Source organism: Schistocerca americana, chromosome 8, assembly GCF_021461395.2.
Source record: "Schistocerca americana isolate TAMUIC-IGC-003095 chromosome 8, iqSchAmer2.1, whole genome shotgun sequence".
Taxonomy (NCBI): domain Eukaryota; kingdom Metazoa; phylum Arthropoda; class Insecta; order Orthoptera; family Acrididae; genus Schistocerca; species Schistocerca americana.
The window spans coordinates 522,119,300-522,131,135 of NC_060126.1; the positions used below are offsets into that span (position 1 = coordinate 522,119,300).

Consider the following 11,836-nt stretch of genomic DNA (forward strand, 5'->3'; position numbering starts at 1 on the left):
TAGATGTAAAGTGATCTATTGCTTGATATCAGTATTAGATCGTTCGTTTTTTGCTTCTATTCATTATTGATGACGAATTAAGTCTGTACGAAGAGACTGAAATCCGAGCACTTATACATGAATGCTGTATAGTATGCAGGCGATAATGAAATGGTATCTGCATTTCGTGGAACTGTTCTTTATTTTTTGTGTTCATGGAACTAACAACATGTTTGAAGGTGTAATTGACGATTCACCCCTCTGTTCTTGCACTTTTCAACCTAAATTATGGGAAGTTTCAAGGATCCACCTAGAAAAATTTGCAAGAGCGATGTTGTTGTTGTTGTGGTCTTCAGTCCTGAGACTGGTTTGATGCAGCTCTCCATGCTACCCTATCCTGTGCAAGTTTCTTCATCTCCCAGTACCTACTGCAACCTACATCCTTCTGAATCTGCTTAGTATATTCATCTCTTGGTCTCCATCTACGATTTTTACCCTCCACGGTGCCCTCCAATGCTAAATTTGTGATCCCTTGATGCCTCAAAACATGTCCTACCAACCGCTCCCATCTTTTTGTCAAGTTGTGCCACAAGCTCCTCTTCTCCCCAATTCTATTCAATACCTCCTCATTCGTTATGTGATCTACCCATCTAATCTTCAGCATTCTTCCGTAGCACCACATTTCGAAAGCTTCTATTCTCTTCTTGTCCAAACTATTTATCGTCCATGTTTCACTTCCATACATGGCTACACCCCATACAAATACTTTCAGAAACGACTTCCTGATACTTAAATCTATACTCGATGTTAACAAATTTCTCTTCTTCAGAAACGCTTTCCTTGCCATTGCCAGTCTACATTTTATATGCTCTCTACTTCGAACATCATCAGCTATTTTACTCCCTAAATAGCAAAACTCCTTTACTACTTTAAGTGTCTCATTTCCTAACCTAATTCCCTCAGCATCACCCTATTTAATTTGACGACATTCCATTATCCTCGTTTTGCTTTTGTTGATGTTCATCTTATATCCTCCTTTCAAGACACTGTCCATTCCGTTCAACTACTCTTCCAAGTCCTTTGCTGTCTCTGACAGAATTGCAATGTCATCGGCGAACCTTGAAGTTTTTAATTCTTCTCCATGAATTTTAATACCTACTCCGAATTTTCCTTTGGTTTCCTTTACTGCTTGCTCAATATACAGATTGAATAACATCGGGGAGAGGCTACAACCCTGTCTCACTCCCTTCCCAACCACTGCTTCCCTTTCAAGCCCCTCGATTCTTATAACTGCCATCTGGTTTCTGTACAAATTGTAAATAGCCTTTCACTCCCTGTATTTTACCCCTGCCACCTTTAGAATTTGAAAGAGAGTATTCCAGTCAACATTGTCAAAAGCTTTCTCTAAGTCTACAAATGCTAGAAACGTAGGTTTGCCTTTCCTTAATCTTTCTTCTAAGATAAGTCGTAAGGTTAGTATTGCCTCACGTGTTCCAACATTTCTACGGAATCCAAACTGATCTTCCCCGAGGTCGGCTTCTACAAGTTTTTCCATTCGTTTGTAAAGAATTCGCGTTAGTATTTTGCAGCTGTGACTTATTAAACTGATAGTTCGGTAATTTTCGCATCGGTCAACACCTGCTTTCCTTGGGATTGGAATTATTATATTCTTCTTGAAGTCTGAGGGTATTTCGCTTGTCTCATATATCTTGCTCACCAGATAGTAGAGTTTTGTCATGACTGTCTCTCCCAAGGCTGTCAGTAGTTCTAATGGAATGTTGTCTACTCTCGGGGCCTTGTTTCGACTCAGGTCTTTCACTGCTCTGTCAAACTTTTCACGCAGTATCTTATCTCCCATTTCGTCATCACCTACATCCTCTTCTGTTTCCATAATATTGTCCTCAAGTACATCGCCCTTGTATAAACCCTCTATATACTCCTTCCACCTCTCTGCCTTCCCTTCTTTGCTTAGAACTGGGTTGCCATCTGACCTCTTGATATTCATACAAGTGGTTCTCTTCTCTCCAAAGGTCTCTTTAATTTTCCTGTAGGCAGTATCTATCTTACCACTAGTGAGCCAAGCCTCTACATCCTTACATTTGTCCTCTAGCGATCCCTGCTTAGCCATTTTGCACTTCCTGTCGATCTCATTTTTGAGACGTTTGTATTCCTTTTTGCCTGCTTCATTTACTGCATTTTTATATTTTCTCCTTTCATCAATTAAATTCAATATTTCTTCTGTTACCCAAGGATTTCTATTAGCCCTCGTCTTTTTACCTACTTGATCGTCTGCTGCCTTCACTACTTCATCCCTCAGAGGTACCCATTCTTCTTCTACTGTATTTATTTCCCCCATTCCTGTCACTTGTTCCCTTATGCTCTCCCTGAAACTCTCTACAACCTCTGGTTTAGTCAGTTTATCCAGGTCCCATCTCCGTAAATTAGCACCTTTTTGTAGTTTCTTCAGTTTCAATCTACAGTTCATAACCAATAGATTGTGGTCAGAGTCCACATCTGACCCTGGAAATGTCTTACAATTTAAGACCTGGTTCCTAAATCTCTGTCTTACCGTTATATAATCTATCTGATACCTTTTAGTATCTCCAGGATTCTTCCAGGTATACAACCTTCTTTTATGATTCTTGAACCAAGTGTTAGCTATGATTAGGTTATGCTCTGTGCAAAATTCTACAAGGCGGCTCCCTCTTTCATTTCTTCCCCCCAATCCATATTCACCTTCTACGTTTCCTTCTCTCCCTTTTCCTACTGACGAATTCCAGTCACCCATGACTATTAAATTTTCGTCTCCCTTCACTACCTGAATAATTCATTTTATCTCATCATACATTTCATCTACACTCCTGGAAATTGAAATAAGAACACCGTGAATTCATTGTCCCAGGAAGGGGAAACTTTATTGACACATTCCTGGGGTCAGATACATCACATGATCACACTGACAGAACGACAGGCACATAGACACAGGCAACAGAACATGCACAATGTCGGCACTAGTACAGTGTATATCCACCTTTCGCAGCAATGCAGGCTGCTATTCTCCCATGGAGACGATCGTAGAGATGCTGGATGTAGTCCTGTGGAACGGCTTGCCATGCCATTTCCACCTGGCGCCTCAGTTGGACCAGCGTTCGTGCTGGACGTGCAGACCGCGTGAGACGACGCTTCATCCAGTCCCAAACATGCTCAATGGGGGACAGATCCGGAGATCTTGCTGGCCAGGGTAGTTGACTTACACCTTCTACATCACGTTGGGTGGCATGGGATACATGCGGACGTGCATTGTCCTGTTGGAACAGCAAGTTCCCTTGCCGGTCTAGGAATGGTAGAACGATGGGTTCGATGACGGTTTGGATGTACCGTGCACTATTCAGTGTCCCCTCGACGATCACCAGTGATGTACAGCCAGTGTAGGAGATCGCTCCCCACACCATGATGCCGGGTGTTGGCCCTGTGCGCCTCGGTCGTATGCAGTCCTGATTGTGGCGCTCACCTGCACGGCGCCAAACACGCATACGACCATCATTGGCACCAAGGCAGAAGCGACTCTCATCGCTGAAGACGACACGTCTCCATTCGTCCCTCCATTCACGCCTGCCGCGACACCACTGGAGGCGGGCTGCACGATGTTGGGGCGTGAGCGGAAGACGGCCTAACGGTGTGCTGGACCGTAGCCCAGCTTCATGGAGACGGTTGCGAATGGTCCTCGCCGATACCCCAGGAGCAACAGTGTCCCTAATTTTCTGGGAAGTGGCGGTGCGGTCCCCTACGGCACTGCGTAGGATCCTACGGTCTTGGCGTGCATCCGTGCGTCGCTGCGGTCCGGTCCCAGGTCGACGGGCACGTGCACCTTCCGCCGACCACTGGCGACAACATCGATGTACTGTGGAGACCTCACGCCCCACGTGTTGAGCAATTCGGCGGTACGTCCACCCGGCCTCCCGCATGCCCACTATACGCCCTCGCTCAAAGTCCGTCAACTGCACATACGGTTCACGTCCACGCTGTCGCGGCATGCTACCAGTGTTAAAGACTGCGATGGAGCTCCGTATGCCACGGCAAACTGGCTGACACTGACGGAGGCGGTGCACAAATGCTGCGCAGCTAGCGCCATTCGACGGCCAACACCGCGGTTCCTGGTGTGTCCGCTGTGCCGTGCGTGTGATCATTGCTTGTACAGCCCTCTCGCAGTGTCCGGAGCAAGTATGGTGGGTCTGACACACCGGTGTCCATGTGTTCTTTTTTCCATTTCCAGGAGTGTATTTCTTCATCATCTGCAGAGCTAGTTGGCATATGAACTTGTACTACTGTAGTAGGTGTGGGCTTCGTATCTATCTTGGCCACAATAATGCGTTCACTATGCTGTTTATAGTAGCTTACCCGCACTCCTATTTTTTTATTCATTATTAAACCTACTCCTGCATTACCCCTATTTGAGTTTGTATTTATAACCCTGTATTCACCTGACCAAAAGTCTTGTTCCTCCTACCACCGAACTTCACTAATTCCCACTATATCTAACTTTAACCTATCCATTTCCCTTTTTAAATTTTCTAACCTACCTGCCCGATTAAGGGATCTGACATTCCACGCTCCGATCCGTAGAACGCCAGTTTTCTTTCTCCTGATAACGACGTCCTTTCGAGTAGTCCCCACCCGGAGATCCGAACGGGGGACTATTTTACCTCCGGAATATTTTACCCAAGAGGATGGCATCATCATTTAATCATACAGTAAAGCTGCATGCCCTCGGGTAAAATTACGGCTGTAGTTTCCCATTGCTTTCAGCCGTTCGCAGTACCAGCACAGCAAGGCCGTTTTGGTTAATGTTACAAGGCCAGATCAGTCAATCATCCAGACTGTTGCCCCTGCAAGTACTGAAAAGGCTGCTGCCCCTCTTCAGGAACCACACGTTTGTCTGGCCTCTCAACAGATACCCCTCCGTTGTGGTTGCACATATGGTACGGCCATCTGTATCGCTGAGGCACGCAAGCCTCCCCACCAACGGTAAGGTCCATGGTTCAAGAGCGATATCCTACACAAGAGCGTCTCTATTTTTGTTGAACATACTGCTATTAAGCCTCTCGTTTGTCTTACATACATCAGACTGAGAATAAGTAACGACAATAGTACATAAATTACATTTAATTCGAGCTACGTAAGATAAAGTTACAACACCTGTTAAAAACCCTCAGGTTTACACCTTTACAACAACGATAGTCGAGATACGTCAAGCATGACTATTGTAGACGGCCCGGGGTTAGAAATACGCTATAAGGGGAAAAAAAGGACACACCACAAAAGAAGGACATAGAAGCAATTCAGAGGTGGGCTGCTAGATTTGTTACTGGTAGGTTTGATCATCACGCGAATGTTACGGAAATGCTTCAGGAACTCGGGTGGGAGTCTCTAGAGGAAAGGAGGCGTTCTTTTCGTGAATCGCTACTGAGGAAATTTAGAGAACCAGCATTTGAGGCTGACTGCAGTACAATTTTACTGCCGCCAACTTACATTTCGCGGAAAGAGCACGAAGATAAGAGAGATAAGGGGATCGTACATAGCCATATAGGCAGTCATTTTTCCCTCGTTCTGTTTGGGAGTGGAACAGGCAGAGAAGATGCTAGTTGTGGTACGAGGTGCCCTCCGCCACGCACCGTATGGTGGATTGCGGAGTATGTATGTAGATGTAGAATTGTCCGAATGGAACGGAAATCGATAGATGAAACTTACGTACATGCACATTACAATTTTTAAAAAAATTGGCTCACTTATTCGAGAGAAAAAACGCGTTATTGACTTGCTCAATTTTCGAAGCTCTTTCTCTTGAATAAATCATGTAATTGTTCTGAAATAGTAGTCATTTGTTTGTCCGTAGATGTACGTCACATCAATCATTTTCCGTTCCATTTGGGTAATTCCTTCGTGGTGCGTCTTTTTCTTCTGATTTTGAGTGTATCTTAATACTGCGTCTCTTACACAACAGCTGAATGTTACGCAACACAGGTACAAGGATACAAACGTTCTGTAGTGATGAACGTAGATCGCAGGTCGTGTTTTTCCTTCGGCGCTTCTCTTCTACATCTACATCTATACTCCGCGAGCCACCTTACGGTGTGTGGCGGAGGGTACTTATTGTACCACTATCTGATCCCCCCTTCCCTGTTCCATTCACGAATTGTGCGTGGGAAGAACGATTGCTTGTAAGTCTCCGTATTTGCTCTAATTTCTCGGATCTTTTCGTTGTGATCATTACGCGAGATATATGTGGGCGGTAGTAATATGTTGCCCATCTCTTCCCGGAATGTGCTCTCTCGTAATTTCGATAATAAACCTCTCCGTATTGCGTAACGCCTTTCTTGAAGTGTCCGCCACTGGAGCTTGTTCAGCATCTCCGTAACGCTCTCGCGCTGACTAAATGTCCCCATGACGAATCGCGCTGCTTTTCGCTGGATCATGTCTATCTCTTCTATTAATCCAACCTGGTAAGGGTCCCATACTGATGAGCAATACTCAAGAATCGGACGAACAAGCGTTTTGTAAGCTACTTCTTTCGTCGATGAGTCACATTTTCTTAGAATTCTTCCTATGAATCTCAACCTGGCGCCTGCTTTTCCCACTATTTGTTTTATGTGATCATTCCACTTCAGATCGCTCCGGATAGTAACTCCTAAGTATTTTACGGTCGTTACCGCTTCCAATGATTTACCACCTATGGCATAATCGTACTGGAATGGATTTCTGCCCCTATGTATGCGCATTATATTACATTTATCTACGTTTAGGGAAAGCTGCCAGCTGTCGCACCATGCATTAATCCTCTGCAGGTCCTCCTGGAGTACGTACGAGTCTTCTGATGTTGCTACTTTCTTGTAGACAACCGTGTCATCTGCAAATAGCCTCACGGAGCTACCGATGTTGTCAACTAAGTCATTTATGTATATTGTAAACAATAAAGGTCCTATCACGCTTCCCTGCGGTACTCCCGAAATTACCTCTACATCTGCAGATTTTGAACCGTTAAGAATGACATGTTGTGTTCTTTCTTCTAGGAAATCCTGAATCCAATCACAAACCTGGTCCGATATTCCGTAAGCTCGTATTTTTTTCACTAAACGTAAGTGCGGAACCGTATCAAATGCCTTCCTGAAGTCCAGGAATACGGCATCAATCTGCTCGCCAGTGTCTACGGCACTGTGAATTTCTTGGGCAAATAGGGCGAGCTGAGTTTCACACGATCTCTGCTTGCGGAATCCATGTTGCTTATGATGAAGGAGATTTGTATTATCTAAGAACGTCATAATACGAGAACACAAAACATGTTCCATTATTCTACAACAGATTGACGTAAGCGAAATAGGCCTATAATTATTGGCATCTGATTTATGACCCTTCTTGAAAATGGGAACGACCTGCGCTTTCTTCCAGTCGCTAGGTACTTTACGTTCTTCCAGCGATCTACGATAAATTGCTGATAGAAAGGGGGCAAGTTCTTTAGCATAATCACTGTAGAATCTTAAGGGTATCTCGTCTGGTCCGGATGCTTTTCCGCTACTAAGTGATAGCAGTTGTTTTTCAATTCCGATATCGTTTATTTCAATATTTTCCATTTTGGCGTCCGTGCGACGGCTGAAGTCAGGGACCGTGTTACGATTTTCCGCAGTGAAACAGTTTCGGAACACTGAATTCAGTATTTCAGCCTTTCTTCGGTCGTCCTCTGTTTCGGTGCCATCGTGGTCAACGAGTGACTGAATAGGGGATTTAGATCCGCTTACCGATTTTACATATGACCAAAACTTTTTAGGGTTCTTGTTTAGATTGTTTGCCAATGTTTTATGTTCGAATTCGTTGAATGCTTCTCTCATTGCTCTCTTTACGCTCTTTTTCGCTTCGTTCAGCTTTTCCTTATCAGCTATGATTCGACTACTCTTAAACCTATGATGAAGCTTTCTTTGTTTCCGTAGTACCTTTCGTACATGATTGTTATACCACGGTGGATCTTTCCCCTCGCTTTGGACCTTAGTCGGTACGAACTTATCTAAGGCGTACTGGACGATGTTTCTGAATTTTTTCCATTTTTGTTCCACATCCTCTTCCTCAGAAATGAACGTTTGATGGTGGTCACTCAGATATTCTGCGATTTGTGCCCTATCACTCTTGTTAAGCAAATATATTTTCCTTCCTTTCTTGGCATTTCTTATTACACTTGTAGTCATTGATGCAACCACTGACTTATGATCACTGATACCCTCTTCTACATTCACGGAGTCGAAAAGTTCCGGTCTATTTGTTGCTATGAGGTCTAAAACGTTAGCTTCACGAGTTGGTTCTCTAACTATCTGCTCGAAGTAATTCTCGGACAAAGCAGTCAGGATAATGTCACAAGAGTCTCTGTCCCTGGCTCCAGTTCTGATTGTGTGACTATCCCATTCTATACCTGGTAGATTGAAGTCTCCCCCTATTACAATAGTATGATCACGAAACTTCTTCACGACGTTCTGCAGGTTCTCTCTGAGGCGCTCAACTACTACGGTTGCTGATGCAGGTGGTCTATAGAAGCATCCGACTATCATATCTGACCCACCTTTGATACTTAACTTAACCCAGATTATTTCACATTCGCATTCGCTAATAACTTCACTGGATATTATTGAATTCTTTACTGCTATAAATACTCCTCCACCATTGGCGTTTATCCTATCCTTGCGGTATATATTCCATTCTGTGTCTAGGATTTCGTTACTGTTCACTTCCGGTTTTAACCAACTTTCCGTTCCTAATACTATATGCGCACTATTTCCTTCAATAAGAGATACTAATTCAGGAACCTTGCCCTGGATACTCCTGCAGTTTACCAATATTACGTTGACTTTTCCTGTTTTTGGTCTCTGGGGACGGACATTCTTTATCAACGATGATAATGTCCTCTCTGGTAAGCCGTCAGGTATTTTATCGTTTCGCCCAAGGGGGGGTCCCTCTAACCTAAAAAACCCCCGTGTGCACGCCACACGTACTCTGCTACCCTAGTAGCTGCTTCCGGTGTGTAGTGCACGCCTGACCTGTCTAGGGGGGCCCTACAGTTCTCCACCCAATAACGGAGGTCGATGAATTTGCAACCATTATAGTCGCAGAGTCGTCTGAGCCTCTGGTTTAGACCCTCCACACGGCTCCAAACCAGAGGACCGCGATCGACTCTGGGCACTATGCTGCAGATATTAAGCTCAGCTTGCACTCCGCGTGCGATGCTGGTTGTCTTCACCAAATCAGCCAGCCGCCGGAAGGAACCAAGGATGGCCTCAGAACCCAAGCGGCAGGCATCATTCGTTCCGACATGTGCTACTATCTGCAGCCGGTCACACCCAGTGCGTTCAATAGCTGCCGGAAGGGCCTCCTCCACATTACGGACGAGACCCCCGGCAAACACACCGAGTGCACACTGGCATTCTTCCCCGACCTACCCGCTATTTTCCTGAGGGGCTCCATAACCCGCCTAACGTTGGAGCTCCCTGTAACTAATAGGCCCGCCCTCTGTGACTGTCGGGACCTTGCCGGAGAATCGGCCACTGGCCCAACAGGCGAGGCATCCTGTGGTGGCTCGGAAACGATGTCATCACCACTAGGAAGCACCCCGTACCTGTTGGAAAGGGGTAAGGCAGCTGCCACGCGGCCAGATCCCATCTTCGCCTTTCGGCCAGGCACGCGCGAGCCCACCACTGTCCGCCATTCACCCTGGAGTGATGGCTGACCGGTAAGATGCTCACTGCCGGAAGACGCAGCGACATCAGGGGTTCCATGTGATTCCAAGGCCACCGAAGTAGGCATAGGTCTCACCACAGTTGCCCCAACGCCACTACGAGCCGACGCCTGCGCCTCGAGCTCGATGAGCCTAACAGACAAAGCCTCCACCTGCCCCCGAAGAGTGGCCAATTCTCCTTGCGTCCGCTCACAACAACCACAGTCCCTACACATGACTATGTTTACCCTACTCTATATGGTGACAAATTCCCAAGATAATCTTCTAATGAGCTACTCTGATAATCAAGAAACACTCACTGAAATACGAGACGCGAAAACTACGCTAGGTTTTCCCAGAAAAACTATTTAAAAGCTAAGCGCAGCAAATAAGTACAAAAATGCTTTATACAAACAGTACTCGCTGCTGCTGGTGCTCTCGCTCTGGCTGTCACAAGACAACTGCTGATTCAAGTGACTAGTGGCTAACGGCCGCGAAACAAACAAAAGACGGTTTTAGGGCGCTTTCTGTTCTAAACGATCAAGAAAACACTAAGAAATCTAACACGAAAACTACGTAAAGTTTTATGAAGAACTGTTAGTTACTATGCAGAGCAGATAAACACAAATAGAATCCCTTCCTTAGTGGAAGGTCGTAAACAAAATGCAAAATAAACGCTTTATACAAACAGTACTCGCTGCTGCTGGTGCTCTCGCTCTGGCTGTCACAAGACAACTTCTCGCTGCTGCGACCATCAGCTATACATTAATCTTGTAATCACTTAGTAAATTAGCTGCAGGTTTACTGTACAAGTAAAACACATTCCTGTGGGTTGCAATGTTCATAAATTGTTTTAGTTACACAATACACTACTTCAGTGACAGTGGTCTGTTTCCAATACACTGAAACCTGTCGTACAGCTGTTCCATCAGCTGTTCGATTACTAGTACATTAACGACTTGAAAGTCGCCGTTCAGTTGATTAGTTCTGGTTTTGATGATCGACACAGTTCGATGTAATTAACATTAGTTCCTGATAACGATGCTACCAATTACTTCCACGTGTGCCTAACTGAACCGCGATGCTACTGGCTGTTGGCCTCGGGAATTTTAGCTGTACACACTTTATATATATCTCTGTTAGAATTTTTATTGAATTCTGATGAAGTGCACGTTTGTTGATTCCGCGACCGCCGCGACACGGCTGATTGTTACCTCGACGACACGAAACACAAACATGGTAAGTGCACTTTCCGTAGTGGTTCACAAATACATTTGGTGATGAAAACTGATGTAGAAAGTGCAACTCGTATGATGTGGATTTTAACCTTTTTGGCAACGCAGCCGCTGGCGTTTTTGTAGGCCACCCGTCCGGCATTACTCATGACGCCCACTACGAAAGCTCACGCACGACTCTACTAGCAATTACCCTCGCGCTGTCGACAGTCAGCTATCGATACTGAGGCTGGCGGAGGTATTGCTGTACGCTTACTTCTTCATTCTGGTACGTGTCTCCAAATGTTATCATTGCTTCGGGCAATAAAATACCTCTGTTGGATCTAGCACTCATAAGATATTACCAGAGAAATCAGTTGGGGGAATAAATCAGCAGAACGTGTTGGCCATGCAACTGTGCTACCCAATCTTCCCAAAATTGCACAGCTATCTGTGCTGCTGCACGAACATTGAGATGTCCTAGGACTCCGTCAGTCTGGAACCAGAGGTTACTGTGTGCATTTGAAGATGCATTATCAAACCTCTCTAGTATGATACGCTCAAAATCCGAACGTTCTCACGTTAAGCCATCCACCTCCAATGCTCACTACGAATAACCCGTTTCTCGAAGGCGCTGGTGAAATTCAGCAAAGGTTTTGTGCTGTGCAGTGGATAACGCCTGTTAGCGTGGCTTCTGTTTGGCTTCGCTTTACTGTAACGCAAGTCGTGTCCCGGAACTTGACCAATACTTAGTCGATACCAGATCGAGAACCTCACATAAAAACAACGAAAACCACACTGACGAAAAAAAAACACAACACCAAGGAGGAGTTGTGCGACATAAAAGGAAGTTGGGAGGCGTATTTCTGCATCAATTCGTGTCCAAACTTCACGC

At 45.2% G+C, this 11,836-nt stretch overlaps 1 protein-coding gene across 1 annotated transcript in view; it reads right to left on the reverse strand.

Moving 5' to 3' along the window:
* LOC124545957 (uncharacterized GMC-type oxidoreductase Mb1310-like) overlaps positions 1–11,254 on the reverse strand; it is a 94,038-nt gene extending 82,784 nt beyond the window's left edge. The window contains exon 1 of the mRNA XM_047124920.1: positions 11,219–11,254. Within this exon, the coding sequence (XP_046980876.1) occupies positions 11,219–11,254 (36 nt within the window). The remainder of the gene's footprint in view (positions 1–11,218) is intronic.
* Between the last annotated feature and the right edge of the window lie 582 nt (positions 11,255–11,836).